Source organism: Populus trichocarpa, chromosome 3, assembly GCF_000002775.5.
Source record: "Populus trichocarpa isolate Nisqually-1 chromosome 3, P.trichocarpa_v4.1, whole genome shotgun sequence".
NCBI classification, from domain to species: Eukaryota; Viridiplantae; Streptophyta; class Magnoliopsida; order Malpighiales; family Salicaceae; genus Populus; species Populus trichocarpa.
Window position 1 is genome coordinate 10,951,038 of NC_037287.2, and position 19,335 is coordinate 10,970,372.

The window sequence follows — 19,335 nt, forward strand, 5'->3', positions numbered from 1 at the left end:
GTTCACGAAAACATATCTGCCCAGTGCCCACAAACTACAAGCAAATCTCGATGTCCAGTGCCCATAAATTACAAGCAAATCTCGGTTTCTGTTGTTCAAGAACACAGATCTACCCACAAATTACAAGCAAATTATAACTTAATAATAATAAAAAAAAAATAAAAACCCACAAGATGCAGACTGCAGAGATGAACTTGAAATGGAGTTGGAATTTTAATCATCAAAAAGTCGTCTCTCTTTTTATCTGTCCAGCCCATGTAGTTTGATTAGAGTAAATGTATTGTTGATGCAAGGGTGAACTTAAAGAGATGAGATGAGAGATGAGAGAGAGAGAGAAAAGGAGGAGGGGCTACGGGGAGATGAGAGGCATGGAGAAAAAAGGGAAAAGGGAGGGGGGCTGTGAAAAGAATCAAAAGATGATGAGAGGCAGGGAGAAAAAGAGAGAAAAAAAGGAGAAAAGGAAGGGGGGCTGTGTGAGAAGATGATGAGAGGCAGAGAAAAGAGAGGGGGGGGCGTCAACTGCACTTTAGGTCTAGGGTTTTTTCTATTTATACTTGGTTTTTTTTTAAATGCTGGAATGGTTGAACCGGTTCGGTTCGGTTCGGTTCAATCAGTTTCAGACTTTGGAAACCGAAACCGAACCGAACCGGGATTTTTTCTAACTATTCTAATCGGTTTAATCGGTTTTTTTTTTGTTCGGTTTTTTAGGTTAATTTTTTCTCGATTTTCTCGGTTTATTCGGTTTTCCGGTTTTTTTGCACACTCCTATAAAGAGATACCAATTGTGAATCCTTTTTCTACTTTGCAAGTTTTTTCCCAAGGTTTTCCCATAAATTTACTTGTTATATATGAATGTGTTGCACTAGGATAAATTAATGTATATACAAATATAGATTTCAATCATAGCATACCTGCCACCATATTATAAGCAACTTTAACATCCTTCTAAGTCATATAAAACACTCTCCCCTGTGTTCTATGCCCTTAAGTCCTGGGTCGTTCCCTATTATAATTGGTTCCTGACCGTATAGGCTGAAAAGATTTGTCCATCATGATAAATTGCAACTGACTCCGTCTCTAGTACCTTTATTCTTAAGTATAATCAATGGTTTTTTTAGGGTAATCCTTCTTAAAATGTCTCTGCTCTCCATAAAAATGACATTACCAATCTAGATATTAACAATCTCACCACATGTATCCCTCTTATCTAAAAATATAACAATCACTCAGATGTCTCTACTCATATCGGACATAATAAGAATAAATAATAGTCTTTTATTCCGAGACCCCTTCAGCAGAACTAGGTTTTGGATTCAATTGTCCCCCAGTCAACCCTCCACATGTATGTTTGAAGGCCTCAGCTGATGTTTTTTCCTATCTAAAACTCTCTTATTTCTTCCTAAATTGATTGAACTAGCTCTATTTGCCTTTCTTTATAAGGGGTCGTTTACTAGGGAAAAATTGAATCTTTATTTTTTCCAAACCTAGATTGGTCCTGCTGACCTTCACCCATACTCGCCTTTAGAGCTTGAGTTACCTTAATCAATTCTTTACCTGTCCTAAACTGTAAGGCTACCAACCTATGTTTTAGCTTCTATATGAATCCATCCCGCAGTCTTTCTATATAATATTGCTCAATAGGCATATAGTATAGAGCAAACATGGAGAGATCATGCAATCTTTCCTCATACTTCAACATTGGTATCTCTCCCTACTTTAGGGCCAAAATTTCTTGTTGCTTCATCTTGTGGTGGTATCTAGAGTAGAACTTATTCTTAAACTCTATTTTAAAATTATTCCAAGACAACATCTTAATTAATAGCTCTCCTTAGTAATATAGTCTTCCATCAGGATTGCACTATGTTAAAAAGTAATTGAGTGACACAACCCACCTAAAGTTCTTTCAATATCTTAATATAGGCTAATGTCTTCTCCACTTTTTGAATCCATCTACCTGCAATCTCAGCATCATCTTTCTATAAATATAGCTCATAACTCATCTCTCTCATACTTCTAACCAGTCAGACTAAAGTAACTACGTGGTCTGTTGGTGGTAGAGTTGCAGGAGTTATAAGGGTCGATAGAACTGCTACACTAGATATACCAGTAACTACTACTCTAATAATTTACGCTAAGAAAGTAGGGTTAACATGGAGCACATGAGCTTTTGTAGATGCTACTGGTGGGGGCATAGTCGTTTGCCCTTGATAGCCTGAACCCTTTGGCTGTGATACTCCAGCCTATCTAGATGTTGTATCATCTCTACGTCCAAATAACTCACCCTATCTGGACTAATATGATGTTGTCAACATATGACAAATAATATCTACTAAGGGGTCCTCTCTTTATTCATCAATTGAAGTAAAATTTTATCCTTCATTTTTTAGTCTTAGGTCGAAGCTCTTAATTAAATATCAAATGGTAGGTTTTCTTTTTAATTATTTAAATCCATGCATTACCCTCATGTTAACCATTCTTAATAACATATTTCTATACAAATCACATAACAATTATATCAATTTATCCCAACCTTTTTTCTTCACGATTTGGCCAAAAACTCTATAAATGGTAAGGGGTGGATTTTTCTCTTCAATTTTTCCAATTCATACATTCATTTTTCTTTACATGTTCATATTAATCCATCTTAACAAATACAACAACACATTTCCTACACAATGTCATACAAAATTTAAATTGATATCCCTTCTTTTTGCATTTACTTTGGCTAAAACTGTTGACTTAATAAGGGAAGGAAAATTCTTCAATTCTTCTTTCAATTTCTTTGTCACCTACCTAATATTGGTTCTAACTAACATAATTCTATTTATAGTTCATCATAATTTAATCAAACAACTCCCCATCTTTTTTCTCACTTGGTCGAAATACTCATCATTGGAAGGGCTAAGTTTCCATTTTAATTCTTTATCATAAATTATTTTTCTCATTCTTTTCCCACATCTAAAAATATGATTATAACACAACATCTTAAATCAAGATAATAATTCATATAAACTAAACTTTTCACAATGCTTTTCACACAAATTCATCAATCTACAACATAAATTTAAACCAAGCATAAGACAAGGTTTCTTACCACTTAAAAACTAGAAAGTTGAAAAAAAAAAACAAATGGAAATGAGTTTTCACTTCTTCCTCTTCCTCTTCTTCCAACCTATCACTTTGTTTTCCTCAAAGCTTAAAGAATTATTCAATTACTAGTTTAAAATCATTTTAGACTCCTTTTTGTTCCTTTACCATATCTTAATTAGTGTTTAAATGGATGGATTTAAGGTGAAAAATCAAGTAAATCCAACAAGACTCCCTTTTTTTTAAGCAAAGTGGTCAACCATATTTATTTTCTTGGAGAAGCCATGGACATATTTAAATATCATTTCTTTTATTTATTACACCTTTGCCCCAAGTTTTCCAAAATCTCAATATGGTCCTCGTTTTATTTTTTATGGTTTTCCTTTGCCTAAATGTCTATTTTTATTTACTTTCAAGTCCTAACACTCCTAAAAGAAGCCTATTTCTTTCTACAGATTTCAGTGACCAGTGGCCCCTGAAAAATCATAGATTTGAGTTTTTTCTATTTAAAACTCATTTTTCAACCCATTTTTTTTTTTTTACCAAAAACACCCATAAAATACCTAGATAAACCTATACATGGCTGTTAAAAAACAAAAATCAGCTAAAAAATCAACCTGAAGCTAAAATTATTCTCACAATCAGATTTACCTCATTAGGCAAGGAGACGGAAAAAAACATCTAGATCAAATTCCTCTTATGAAATAGAACTCATTGACACCAAAATCAACTATTTTGGTGGTATTGTCGTCAATGATTAATTTTTCTCTCTAAGTCGGAATCCAACGAGTCTTTCTCTCTTCTCCACCAAAAAAGACTCAAAAAAGAAAAAAATTGAAGTTTGGAACCAAAATTAAATTTTTAGAAATTTGAGGGATCGACTATCTAATAGCTAAAAAAGATGAGGACTAAAATGAACTTTTCAAACAAATCTGTCACCTAATTTACATGTTTTTTCACTTCAGTCCTTTGTTTTTCAATTCAACACTCCCTCCCTAAAAAAAAACATGTAATTGGATGTTAATTTGGACTCAAAAGAATATTTCAATGGTGCCAAAAAATATCAAGGATCAAATTAATTTTTTTAAAAATTAAACTACTTCAATCCATAGTGAATTATAAAAGAATGAAGGGACAACTAAGTTTGTTACTGTTAAACACCCACATGGTGGAGTGATTTTGTTAATTAATTCTTATAAAATTAGGCCCTAACCCTTTCACTCAGTGCGCATCTAAACATGTTGAGCCATCACTAGTCTATAGGATTATGTCCCCTCTTCTCTGTAAATTGTGCACAAGAATATTAATTAATATTCGATAATAAGATAATACAAAAATAATCGGAAACAACCCCATGAAATGAATCCATCATCCACTCAAATCTTAGGCATTTAGCATGGATCTAAGAACACCACCATAAAAAGGAAAGCTTGTAGCATATGGACTTGTTTGCCTGAAACAACAACATTATAGATCTCATCTCTAGCAACAATTTGCTCCTTATTAACAGCAAAAAAAAGTCACTTGTTGGCCTTGCAATTATCTGAGCCAATTCTATCAAATGGACGGCCATGATCTCTCATCCAACAGGAAGGGCAATGTGGGCATACAGATATTCTGATATATTCTTGAAAATTAAGGAGTGTTATTATTATATTATTACAAGCCTTGTCTAATCCTGGTGACGCGACCATAGTAAACACCGCACGCTTGCAATAACAGTACAGGACAGCACCCTGTAAAACACTCGCAGGAGTTTGTTTGGGGATTTCAATCACCAAAAAAAAGAAAAAAAGAAAAAAAAAGGAAGGGACGGGAAGAAAAACAGATGGATAGAAAAAGACGAGGGCATTTTCGTACATTCGAACTAAGCTTAGGATATCCATTACCCGAAATAAAAAATTATAAAAAGTAGGCATTGATTGTACCGGAGATTAGGTTTTTTCTTTAAAAAAAAAAGAAAAAAGAAAAGACGGCTTCTGTTGTAGTAAACTAGATTAATAAAATCATCGATGGGCTTCCTACGGTGCAGCACATGGCTCCAACCATGCAGCTTATCATCTTAGCTGTAGATGTTGCTTGATGCAAGATCGTATCAAATGGTAATCGTGTCTCCTTTTCAGGGTGTGTTTGGAAGTCCAAACAAACCAGAAATTTTAATTTTTTTGTTCTAATTTTATTTTATTTTAGATTTATATGTTGATGTTAAAAATAAATTTTAAAAAATATTATTTTCATATATTTTCAAGTAAAAAACACTTTAAAAAATAATTTATACCCCATTTCTAAACTAACTTGAAAAAAAATAAATTGATTTTCATATTTTACTTGCTCATATAAATTAATTACTATAATTTATAGCTGATTTTTACAGAAAATGAAAACACCTGAGGTCTTTCTGTCTTTCACTCTAAGAAACCACAAGAGAAAATGAAAGTTTGTAATTGTGTTTCAAACGGTATTTTTAAAATAATTAAAAAAAATTACGTTAAATTATTTTTTTAATATTTTTAGATTGGTTCCATAGGCTAATATTAAAAGTAATTTTTTAAAATAAAAAAATATTATTTTAATATATTTTCAATTAAAAAACACTCGAAAAACATCCCCTAAAACAATTACTTGTACACCCTGAAAAAGGGAAGAAGAACCGGTCGATCATGGACCAGCAGTTGTGAGTTTTTTTGCTTGGGATCAACCAATGCGACTGGCTACATTTTCTATTTTATTTTATTTTTTGTATCTCCATTATTCAACCTTGTATGGAGTTACGCGGAGCACTTTAACAATGGCGTCAATACAAGAACTAATTCTAAATTGATGAAAATGACTTCTCATTGTCCCAAATCTTCACACTGGATGGCCAAAAAATTAAGATGGATGAGGGCAACCTCGTAATCATGAAGCAAGCCCAGAAAGAGCGAGAAGGTTGCCTTGTCGTGTAATTTAAAGTCATAGACTTTGAAGTTTAGAGATGGATTTATATATTTGAAGCCATCCAATTTATGAAATATGCACAATGCATCTCGTGATTTGCCTTTTACTCTTAGGGTTATCATTGCCATTAATTCTCAACAAAGAATCATTCATATCAAGAAGGGTTTTTTTTTTTTTTTTTTTATTAAGCTACAAAACTATTTTAATCCTGTAAAAACAAGATGAGTCATAAGATTATAATATCTTATAAATATTTATCTTTTAAGGATAAAGAGTTTTATGGTGCTCGTGGGTAACTAGTGTATTCTCTCGAGTTCACCTTAAAAAAAATATATATATAAAAAAAATGAAACTTATAACCCATAAAAAATGATAAGAATTTTTCCACCTGTAATTTATCTCTTTTATATATTCTAAAATGGATCGAGAAAGTAAATAATAGAATATCATTAATTACTTTTTAAAATTCAATAAATTTATAATAATATAGCAGTGGTATTTTTTTTTGTTTGTTTATTTCAAACCATCATAGTATTCTCAATGAAAATACTTAGCTAATTCAAACAAATTTGTCAATGGTCTCGGTGTATGATTCATTGAAGGAAAACAAATCATATAATCTATACTCCGTAAAACATGTAATAAATTATGGTATAGAAAATAAAAGCATACAAAGTGATGTAATGCCGTGACCTTCTAGTCCATTGACCTATCCCCGGGCGAAGGCCAATTAATTAATGAGTTGTATGGACGTTTTTTTCATTACTTTCCATAAAAAATAATAATAAAAGGTTGGTTTTTATTAGGTCAAAATCTGTAGATGGACAAACTACCCAATCTAATTGCTATATAATGTGTTTTTTATTGAGTTGTTTTTAAAAATTATTTTTTTATTTATAACATTTATATATAAAATAATTAAAAAATATTAATTTAATGTTTTTTTTTTAAATAAAACACACTCTTGAAACGCACTTAAAAAAAAATTTATCATATTTTTATAGTTAGCGTTTGAGAACGCGGTTAAAATTAGAATTCTGTATTTTTTTTGAATTTTTTTTGTTTTTTGAATCGTTTTAATGTGTTGGTGTTAAAAATAAATTTTTAAAAATAAAAAAAATATTATTTTAATATATTTTCAAGCAAAAATAATTTTCAAATAATATTTTCTTGAAAATTGAATTTTCAAATGAATTTTATGAAGGCTCAGGTTTTTTGGGCTCTTTTATTTTACAATAAGTTGTGATACAGTAATAGGGTCCGGATATTACGAAGCTGGAGGCTTCCTTGATCACCTTTGAATCTTAAAAGACTTTCAAAGGGCAAAGTTACATTTAGTGGGTCCCTTTCAAGTTGTTTTGCAAATTAGACGGTGATAAATGAGCTGTGACCACCAATGAACGAGGGCCATGCCCTCTCTGTTCCCTTCTCCTTTTTTCCTTCCAAATTTCTGTTGTTCTCTTGCTATTTAGCTTTTCTTCTACTCCTCCCTTGATTCATTTCAATTTGTTTCTGAAATTAAAATAAATAAATAAACACATTTTCATTATTTTTGAAAAAAATAATATTTGTTATGAGGTTTTGAAAACCTCCACAGCACATCAGAAGCAGAGGAGAATAGTCAACAGGGATAGAAGCATAGTATTCCCCTAACCATGTCACAATTTAAGGTTAAAAAAATCAAGCACAAAAACACTTTTTTTTTTTTTTTACATTATAAAAAGGAAATTGAAAACCTTTCAATTAACATTAAAAAAAAATAAAAATAAAGCAAAAGCAAAGAAAGGTCCTCAACATTTACTTCATATACAATACAACAACAACACAACAAGAGGTCATATACATAGACAAACACACACACACACACACACACACACCTTCTCTCTTTCTCTCTCACATTTCACCTTCCTCCTTTCCACAGCCATTTATTAAGATTCCTCTAGATGGTCTTTTCTCTTCTTCATTGGATTGTATAGATTCCCAGCTGGAAATACTCTCCATTTCTTGTTTGATTTTTTTCCCCTTCTATTTGCTGTTTTTGTTTCATTTTCTCTTTTTTTGTTTTTTTTTTTCTCTTTCAACTATAAGACTTGTTAAACTCTTTCTGGGTTTCTTGGCTTTTGCTTTATTTTGCAAGCACTGTTTCTGGGTTTGCTGCAAAAGAGCCTTATATACCCAAGAACCACTCATATATGTCTTACAAGGCTTGAATAAAAACAACAAATTTACACAAAGTTTTGATCTTTTCCTCAACTGTTTGTTGTCTATAAATTGAGTTTTCATATTTTTATTCCTTTTCTACTTTGTAAATTATCATCTCCTTTGAATTTTATTCTTGTTGAGTCAAGGAAAAAAGAGAGAGATATGGGCAAACAAGGACCTTGCTGTCACTGTGGAGTTACAAGTGAGTTCTTGTTTCTCCTTTCTTTTTGACAAAAAATTGGTATCCCCTTCTTGTTTTCTCTTCAATAAAGATTCTTGCAATTGATTTTTACATGTATAGAAAACACAATGACTATAACCAGAATGACTACAACCAACAAGGAAGAGATTACATGGACAAACATAATAAATTGGGAACACTTGCTCATCTGTTTATACATGGGTTCTGTGCAACAAGTGTCTTTTGTTTCTTTGAACATATCAGATACTCACTTGTGTCTTGTTTTTCATTTTGTTAATGAATCTGTAAATCCTTCCCTTTATCTATTGTTTTTTTTTCTTTTTTGACCACTCTAACAAGGTTTGAACATATCACATCACTGCAAATTGGTTTTGGAGTTTGTTGAGTACTGGGGAACTACTTAGTCTATGCTTGATTCGTATGACTTTCTTGTTTCTATATAGGATTTTAACGGGACCAAATACCAAGTCAAATTGTGCTGTTCTTTGCTGAACCTAACAATTCAATGAAAAATGTACTTCCTTGACATGTCCAAGTAGTGATTCAATTCCTGTCTGTTAATTTCTTGACTGACTTGTTGTTGTATTCTCTACTCTTGGATTACATTCCTGGCAAACTTTCCTGCTGTCAAGTTCATTAATTTATTGGGCTTTTTACTGCCAGAGCTATGAAGCAATTCAATTCATGTGAAATATATAATTCCATTTTTTTTTGCTCTGGAATCAGCTCTAAAGTCTAAACTTCCTAGTGGCCGAACAGTTCCTTTATCATTCCAGTGGACTTTGGTCATTTTGGGATGCATTTGTTGGGAGTGTAATGGTCATACTTGTAAACTCCTAAGAAATAAGTTCATCTTAAGTTAATTTGCTGCAGCTAGAACTCTTCTCAAGGAGCTTATGTCAATGCTGCCTGGCTATAGGTTAAATGTCTTGTGGTTTGCCAACCACTACTGATGGATTAACTGTTGCAAGGAGGCAACCACATTTGTGGACTTAAGTTTTGTTCAATATAAAAAAGAGTTATCAGTATCCAGCAGAGCCTTTTCTGGTCTGAATTGCTGGATTTGTGCCTGTGTAGTCTCCTTATCCCCTTCATAAGTTGTTTGATGCATACGAGCTGCTCTCATGTGATTCATTCTCGGATTAGAGACACAGTTGGACAATACCAGTACATTAATGCCTCTTCATTAGATACACAAAATTCTAGCCAAAATTATTTTGTTGGTTTCTTGTGTCAAGTTTTGGATGAGCAATATTTCCTCCTTGTTCATTCACATTAATTTAAAATGCATCTTCTATCACTGTTGTGGATAAGATTGTTTAACATGCATGTCTATTGCTGACATCTTTCAACAGGCACACCTCTTTGGCGCAATGGGCCTCCTGAAAAGCCAGTGCTGTGCAATGCATGTGGATCACGATGGAGGACAAAGGGAACACTAGCAAACTATACCCCTCTTCATGCTAGGGCTGAACCTGATGATTATGAGGATCACAGGGTCTCTAGATTGAAGAGTGTGTCTATAAGCAAGAACAAAGAAGTGAAACTGCTCAAGAGAAAGCCGAATTATGACAATAGGGTTGCTCTGGATTACAACCAAGGTTATAGAAAGGTTGTAGATGAGGACACTAGTAATAGGTCAAGTTCTGGGTCAGCCATATCCAACCCGGAGAGTTGTGCACAATTTGGCAGTGCAGAAGCAAGTGATTTGACAGGTTGAGCATCCACTAAGATCAATATTTGTTCCCTGTGTTTTAATTGCACAAAAGAGATGACTCTAAAAGAATGTGATTGTTGGCCATTTGTTAAATTGAATGGATTAGTTGCATATCCAGTCCATGTCAATACTTTGGTTGGTTTAAGAAAATAATGGATTCAGGAAACAGCTCCAAATTAATGGGAAATGAAAGCTATGAGAGGTGATCATAGTGCTGTCGAACGGCAGCAAAATAGAGCTCCCAAGAATCTCACTCTGATTTTCTGAATAAACACGAGTGACTTCCTTGATTTTCGAGGATGCTAGCATACTTGAAGCTGGCTGCTAGGCTACTTTATCTGAATAAAGAAATACTACTATGGTTAACACCTCCTTTATTGGGACTAGTGATGTGTGTGAGTGTAACTGGAGCCAAATTAACCAATTTCCTCAGTACTATTGCTCCGCTGTTTTAGAACAAATATGCTTGGCGCTCTTAGTTCTCTATCTTTGACTGAGTTTTATAGGGGATGGTGACATGAATTAGAAAGGTGTATGCAATGTTTTATGCTCTCAACATGATTGGCAGTATTGACTTATAAATGTATTCTCATTGTTCTTTTCTCAGGTCCAGCCCAATCAGTTGTGTGGGACTCTTTGGTACCTTCTAGGAAGAGGACCTGTGTCAATCGGCCAAAGCCATCTTCAGTTGAGAAGCTTACAAAAGATCTATATACTATTTTGCATGAGCAGCAGTCGTCATGCTTCTCTGGCTCTTCAGAAGAGGATTTACTTTTTGACAATGAAACTCCAATGGTTTCTGTTGAGATAGGACATGGAAGTGTTCTCATTAGACATCCAAGCTCAATAGCTCGAGATGAGGAATCTGAAGCTAGCTCTCTTTCTGTTGAGAACAAACAATATTTGACAAATGAGGCTTATTCTCATCCTGTGATACTTCCTGTACATAATGAAAACAAGAGTGTCAATACAACATATCCTATTACTGAAACAACTAAGAATCTCACGGGACAAGGGATGCAGCAAGAGCAACTTAAGAGGTAACTCATCCATGCATGTTTTCAAAACTTTGAAAGGCAATCTTCTGTGTTAAATATGTAACAAGGATAGAACCACAGTACCAGTGTTGAACCTGGATATGATGTTTTTCTATCCTGACTGCCTCCTAAAGATTAAAATTCAAGTGCAAATGTAAATTCTGACACGGGGTAGGTTTTAGCATGGATAGAAAATGTTCATAAAATAAGCTGTGATGAGTGGGGTGGAATCAGAGGTTTGCCTTTCAGACTACTACTAGGATGCAGGGAGTATTGGAATGGCAAAGAAGTGAGAGTACATTGGGGAACTGTTACTGCACCAGTGTTTGATTTTTCTACTCTTTGGAATTTCAGGGACAAGTTTCCACATGAAAAAGTACATATCCTGGGAAGTCATAATTCACCACTTTGCAGCATAGATTTGAATGTAAGTTGCATTTCTTTGCTCCGTATCTAACTCTTGTAATCACTAATTACACGAGGCTTTTTCATGACATATATGCCATTCATTTTCTTGTACACGGACCCAAATTCCAAGGTTAACACTCTTCTGTTTTTGAATGATCTGTGACTCTTCCCCCACATATATTTACTCCTCTCGTGGATTGGACTGAAGTCTCAAATGTTTAGATATGTCTGGAACAGATCTTCTTTAATATCATTCCCTTTGTGTGCGTCTCATGATTCTGCTTATGGTTGTGGTAGGATATTCTTAACTTTGAGGAGTTTGCAAGGCACTTGACAAATGAAGAGCAACAGCAATTACTAAAATATCTACCTCCACTCGATACTACCAAACTTCCCAACAGGTTAGCCTTATACCTCAGTGATAAGTGTTAGTACGGTGGGAATGAATGGTATTGCATTTAGGTGACGTAAGGCATTGTATTTGCTGTCAGTTGCCATCTGCTTTTCATTTTTATTTTAAATCTGTATTCATTAGCACTTTAAATCAATGTTTGCATTCTTCAATATCATCATGAACCTGATACCATTTGCATTTATACCCAAGCCTTTAGTGTGCCAAGTATAGATTAGACTGGAGTCAGCTCACGGAAAAAAGAAAAGATATTATATTTTTTGTCTGTTGGTGTGCGTGTATTTGTTGTACAAATTATTCTATCACCCTTTATCTAATGTCAACTGAAATACACAGAACCCAAGATTGATGATGATGTGTTGTTGTCTTTGCAGCATCGAAAGCATGTTTGATAGCCCTCAATTCAAGGAAAACATAAATTCCTATCAGCAACTGCTTTCAGAAGGAGTCTTTGATCTGTCCTTCTCAGAAGCAAAAACTGAAGACTGTAAAACTTTGAAAAGGCTCACACTGTCCAATTTTTTGAAATCCAAATGGGTGGAGCGTTATCATCTACTCAAGGTTTGAATTGATCTTTTTAAAGTAGGAACTTTGTTGCATGAAAATATTATTTGTCATTTAATTCCTCGGAAGTTGGACATGTGGTTGTAACTGCAGAAGTGTAAAAATAGTAATGGGAAGTCTTTTGTTGGAAAGGGACCAAATCCAGATGTTGTTGCAATGAGTAATATAGCTGGTGCCAAAAGATCACGTGACAGCCCTAGTCAGAAGTTTTCAGGTTAGCAATACTCACCTTTGGATATATTATTGAGCAAGTTGATCCTTTACATTACTTTTGTCTTAGAAGCAAATGACTACCGATGGTGACATTGTATCTGAAAGTTGAGTAACTAAATTCTGCTTGTAAAAGCTTAGGAATCTGTTAATATGGGAGAGGAACATGCTAATACAAACAAGTGTGTTAAATCAATCTTGTGCTGAATTTTCCGCAATTTCTTATTTGGAATTGCGGTAACGGGGGTGTACCAAATCCTTCACGTCATATTTAGTATAAGTTCATTTTAATCAGAACAGTGTGTGTTAAAGAACACATACAACACGGATGTAGATGTAGATGTAGATATTCACCCAATGAAACATGCCAACTACGATTAGGAATTGCACACTTCATGGGCATAGTTAACACGTAGAATCCCTCTGGAGATGATTTCTAGTTTGTCACCACCAGCATGTGTGGTGGAAGTTAAAGGTGATTGTCTTCATGGACGTCAGTTGATTCTTTTTTGCAACCATTTCCCTGATATGCATTGGAACTTTCACCCAATGAAACATGCCAACTACGATTAGGAATTGCACACTTCATGGGCATAGTTAACATGTAGAATCCCTCTGGAGATGATTTCTAGTTTGTCACCACCAGCATGTGTGGTGGAAGTTAAAGGTGATTGTCTTCATGGACGTCAGTTGATTCTTTTTTGCAACCATTTCCCTGATATGCATTGGAACTATTCTCACAAGCTTTTTCTTTTGTCTTCTCTCAGAAGTGAAGTTAATGAAGAGCCCCAAAAGGATTATCATGAAGGCTACGTATGAGAACAAAGAACTCATAGACAATGATGGATCTTGCTTTAGTCCAAGAAGCCTATTTGCCCTGCCTACTGATGGTAGCTCCCTCATGCTGGATTCTCTCCATTTTGTGGATGAAAGTTCTGATCAGGACCTGCTGCTGGACATCCCATCCAATGGTTCATTTGCACAGGCAGAGCTCTTTTACCCAACTAATAGTTTTGGTCAACAGGCAAGCACTAGTAGTAGCTCAATATACCCGCACCTAGGCCGCCCCTAACAAAGTTTGTCCAGTTGATTCTTTTAATCACTAGGGCCAAAAATAGATGCACCTTCCGCTGAATCAGGTGACTAGGTTACACATGTTTTGCATGCCAAACCCAACAAGTCTGTGAATGAGGTTTGATGGTTGCTGTTTTTTCCTTGGATCATTTTGAACTTGGTATGCTAAGAGATGACTTTTGGGTGGGTTTTTGTATAGGTTGACTACAGATTGTTATATATGGCTGAAAAGTGATAGCAGCTGGTGATTTCAAGAGTTTTATATGCAATTATAGTTGCTGTATTGCACATTACTTTGAGAACCCGTTCATTGGTTTGGTTGGTTGCCTTTTTACTTGCCGACTCAGAGGGAGTAAAAACCAAAAAGAAAAGGAGGATTGGCTATCTAGGCTGCATAGGGAAAAAAGGTAGACATTTTAGCTTTTGTTTTTACCTTTTGGAGGATGCCTACCTGCATCTAAACGATAAGATACACCCCCCTGCGGACCACTAAAGGATAAAAAGAGAAACGAATATAAATCTGCAGTGAAATAGCGTTTTTGAATGTGACGAGGAGGAATCACGAGGAAATAGTTTTGTTTTTTTGAATGAGACTATTGCGTTCGGTGCTATTTGTTTAAAACCACCTTTGATCTGTGAGGAAAGTTGAAGCTGGTTGCCTCTCTCTCTGTGGTTGGGAATAAGTCAAAATTTGCTTACAAATTAGAGAAGTTAGATTTCGAATCATATTCAAGATATTGCTAATCCTCTGTGAGTTCCCTAAGCAGATTTTATAGCATGTGGAGCGGTTTGGTTGGCAAGAAAATGAACTAATAAAGGAATCGAGGGAGTCAGGATTCCAATGGCTTTTAATGCTGAAAGCGAAATCATCGCAGAAGTTTAGTGTTTTATGAAAATAGTTTTCAATAATTGCTCACTTTTTCTATCGTGACGTGTTTTAACCGAGCAAACTCCGATTGTTTGTGAAAATTTAAAAGAAATATCATAAAGATCAAATTGACTTTCTCATACAGGCTTTCTAACTTTGCAATCTTTCAGTCTCAAAAATGAGAAGGAGAGTACCATACCGTTTTCATTCAATTAAAGAAACATGGTGGTGTATTTCCCGCAATGTCAGGGATCTTAGGAAACCAAGGATGTAGAGTTATGTTCAACAGACAACAGGAGCTCAGAAAATAGACAAGACCACTGACCCCAAGTTAAGATGGAAATCCTTATCTGAGGAAAGCGTGTTCGCATCCTTTCGACAGTACCAATAAAAGTTAAAACCAATGAAAGAACGCTCTAGAAGTCAATTTTGTCCCTCCCAGGCATGCATCATGGTGGGCCAATCATTGTGTTTTTAACTTGGCCTAGGAAGGCAACTTTTTTGCTTGCATATCATCCACAATTACCTGCTCATGATTGTAACTTAGTAGCCGCTACTTTTTTTGGCTCAATTGAACATGTACACGCTTCACACAGGTTTCCCTGGTTTCAGGGAAGATGGAAGAAAAAAGTGTGGCTTTTACCGGTTTCCTAGTTAACCAGGGCATAGTTCATCTGAAGTCTAATTTGATTACATAGTAAAGACTTGACTTTTTGAATGAATGAAGAAAACAAAGGAAAAATAAAGCGAGCCCGCGCATCTCATCAACTAACAACAGCGATTCATTTATACATGTTCTGTACAATACAGCTTCTGTGCTACAAAATAATCCATTTACACCTCACAAGTCACAACCAGGGAAATACCAAGGGATATCTCCTAACATTACCAAGGGACACCTCCTAACATTCATATTTGTCCAGCAAAAAGTTAAAGCAGCAGAACCATTTCTAATTTCCAAGTTCAAAAACCTGCCTGCCTCTATGGATTTTTAACATGAAGCTTCAAAGCAAAATATCCATGCTCCTCCAAAGGTAACAAGCAGACCCACCACACCAAATCTCCCAAAAAAAACCAACATCTGCTAAGAACTCACCTTCCTGTCTTTGTCATCTCCGAATCAATACTCCTCCTTTGGCAGTCAACAAGGCCTAAGGAAAAGTCATGCCACCTATCGTCGCAGCATCCAAGATACTTAACTTTTCCAGACTTGGATCACAATGCTCGTTCTCTGCAAGTGTCTTCAGCACATCTAATAGTGTGATCTCAAGATCCATACAGGTCATCTCAGACAAAACAGTAACATGCTCAGCTTTCCCTGCTCCTGCATTCTCCTTCCTTCCTTGTACAGATGCTGGCAACACACGTTTTTCTGTGACATCATCCTTGCCATAAACATTTGCAGGACCAACATATCTAAACTTGTCAAGGTCATCTATGCTTTTTCTAGCAGAATGTTCCTCCCTAGTATTAGCTTCCCTCTCTTCCACCCCATCAACAAACCTCAAAGCTGCATCAGTTTCTTCAAACTCAGATTCTATCACCTCAGTAGAAAATTGCAACTTCCTCTTTGCTGAGCTCTCTCCACTACATTCTCTATCACTATTACTGACTTCAATCACCATTTCTCCAACTTGCTCATTTTGCGGTGATTTCAAACCATGGTTAGAATCATTCCCTCCCTCAGAGCCCAATTTCTCTACATAATCCCCCAAATCCTCCCTTATCCTCTCCATATCACTCACTAAACTACTGCTTGGAATCCCCAAAACCGAATTTTTATCCAAAGGTTTTGATCTTTTCGATTCAGTCATGGTTACATCCACTGTTTTCACTAACCTCTCGTCATATTTCACAGGTTCAGCCCCTACACTAGCACTTGGAGTCCACTTAAATTTATCCAATGATTTCACCAATCTCTTTAAACTGTTTCCTATTTCAGCTCTTAAACTAGGTTCTGGGGTCACCATGCCCAAATTTTTATCATTCAGTTTCGATCTTTTGCTCGAAGACTCACCTAAAACATTATTTGAAGAAGCTAATACTCTTTTCAAAACCATACCTTTCATATAATTACAGTGAATTACCTCTTTGTCTTGAGAATTATCCTCACCACCACCCGAATCGCCTTCAATTTCAATTCTCTCCGTTAATTCCCCCTCTACAGTAAACCCTAGATCCTTCTCTCGCGAACTTTCCTCACAATCTCCATCATCAACGGCAATATTTTCATCAGTTACAGCTCTCTCTAACCTCCGATCTTCCTTTCCATGATCAAAGGCAACCTCCTCCTCCTCCTCCTGCTGCTGCTGCTCGTGCTGGTTTTTGGAGCTTGAGAGGAAGGGTTCTTCAGGTGGAGTGGTGAAAACGTCGTCGTTCTGGAGGCCGTCCTTGTGGTTATCCTGGGGAGTTTGTGGAGGGGAGACCATGGTGATAGCGGTAGAAGCGACTGGGATTTCGGCGTCGAGGGAGAGAAGCTCGCCGCTTGTTTGAGGTTCCAGAGCAAAGGGGCAGTGGTTTAAGTGTTGCTCTTGGGAAGATGAGACTTGACACAGCTTTGTTATTGCTGCGAATGGATCGTTTTCCTCCATTTTTTTTGCAGACGAAGATTAGGGTTTTTCCCCCCCTTCTTTTCTTTTTAAAGAGAGAGAGGGTATTGTTTGGGGTTTCTAGGGATTGGACTTTTCATGAATTGATTTTCCCGCCATTTGTTCTTTTATCAACGGTCGGTGATTAAATAAACGGTATTTTATATTTATTTCACATATATAAACGAACTGTCGTTTAGTTTCCTTTGCCGTATCGGATCGTGTACTTCTACTTTCCTAACTACTTGTCTTGGCTTCCCCTCCGTAAACGACTTTTCTTTTTTATTACCTAATTGTATAAATGAACAGTAGCTGAAATTCTTTTCTTCAATTTCATTATCATTTTTTTTTCAATTATGGCACTTTATACCAATTCAATGACTAATAAGTCAAAATTTATTAATGAAGGAAACTATTAAAAGGTAAGGGATCACAGTGAAAAACATAAAAAAATTAAGTGGTTGTTTAATATTTGGTAACAAATATTATTTTTTGCCCTCCAACTTTTAAGACTTTTTTGGTCCTTCTAGTTTTCAAAGTTTTACTTTTAATATTTTTTTTTAATATTTTAATTTTTATATTTTGAGAGAGGAGAGAGATTCGCTGAATTCTAGTTGAAGAGAAAACATTATTTGTTGAAACTGATTCCAATCTTGATATCAACAAGTTTCTTTCAATAAGAAAAGTTTCATTAGGTTTTTTTTATCTTCTGTTTTGCTTGAAAAAGTAGATGTCGCCTCAAGAATTTTTAGGTTTTAAGTTGAGTTTTGATTTGATATCAATTTTAGGGTGTTTTTAGGGGAAAAAAGAATTTATTTGAGTCTACATGGTGTTTTCTAAGTATTTTTAGGTAAAAAAATGTTTTAGTTCCCAAAGTTCATCTTCCCTATTTTTTCAATTGCCACATTCATAGTCAAAATTTAAGTTGATGCCCAATAGATAATACATTGTTTGTTATTATATATATAATGGTCCAAGCACACAAGCTTGGATTGAGAGGCCTACACACCTAGTCTTTTTTTTATAGCCCAAGAATGTCGGGCCACTGCATGTTAGGCCTAGTCTTTATTCTTTTTTTCTTTCTTTAACTTTGGATTTTTTTGATTTGTTTTCAATTTTATCCTTCAATATTTAGTTAATTTTGAATTAATCTTCAAATTGTTTTACCATATAGTTTAATAAAAAAAATATTATTGAACCTAGTAGAGTCCAAAACCTGGGGCACGAGTTTGTCAGGTTAACTCAGAACACAAGTTTGATGGGTAGTCTCATGTCAATCCAATATATCATCAAGCCATTAAGACCAGGCTTGGACGTCTAGTCTTTTTTCTATTTTTTTAAATTTTTTTGGAATTAGATTTAAATACACTAAAAAAAAAACTATTATTCAATTTTATCATCTTTCTCAAATGATATTGTAGGTTTTTATATGGATTTTAACATTCTTTTTTCAACTATAACATACTTAACATGAAATAAGAACTTCGTGAGTGTTTATTTAAAATAAAATTTATGTTTTTTAAAGAATTTTAATAAAATTTTATGACATTAATAAATGTTTTTTCTTTAATCATGTATAAAATATTGAAACTTTGTTTGAATATTTTATTTTAAATTTTCTTTTGAGATTAAAATAGATTTTTATTTAGAAAACTACGCCATCAATTTATAAAATGCCCCCGCGAAGGTTAATCATTCATTTTGCGAGTGTGTTGTTTTTCATGATATTATTAAATAAAAAATAGTTTTAAAAAAATACAAAATAAGGTTGGGAGCTTTCATGTTTGATCCATTGGATGCCAAGGAGTTCCCCACAATTTGAATATTTTTTTTACATTATTTTTTTGTATTCGATCTACCACGTATTGTGAGATAATAACCTAGTACATCTAGAAGATTTGGGAAAGTTTATAGAGCTTCACTATTCAGACTCTCTTTTTTTTCAGATTTTTTTTCTTTTAATTACATTCTTCTATGGTCTAATTAGATAAATTCATGATAAATTTACCAAATTAAAAGAGATAAGAGT

The 19,335-nt window shown here is 34.7% G+C and overlaps 1 protein-coding gene across 1 annotated transcript; it reads left to right on the forward strand.

Annotated features, from left to right (window-relative positions):
• Positions 1-7,859: 7,859 nt before the first annotated feature.
• LOC18096884 (GATA transcription factor 26) lies at positions 7,860-14,152 on the forward strand. The gene is made up of 8 exons (XM_006385494.3): positions 7,860-8,428; positions 9,784-10,143; positions 10,753-11,185; positions 11,537-11,609; positions 11,888-11,991; positions 12,377-12,563; positions 12,660-12,780; positions 13,544-14,152. The coding sequence occupies exons 1-8, from the start codon at positions 8,389-8,391 to the stop codon at positions 13,846-13,848; spliced, it is 1,623 nt and encodes a 540-aa protein (XP_006385556.1). The 5' UTR covers positions 7,860-8,388; the 3' UTR covers positions 13,849-14,152.
• The last annotated feature ends 5,183 nt before the right edge of the window (positions 14,153-19,335 follow it).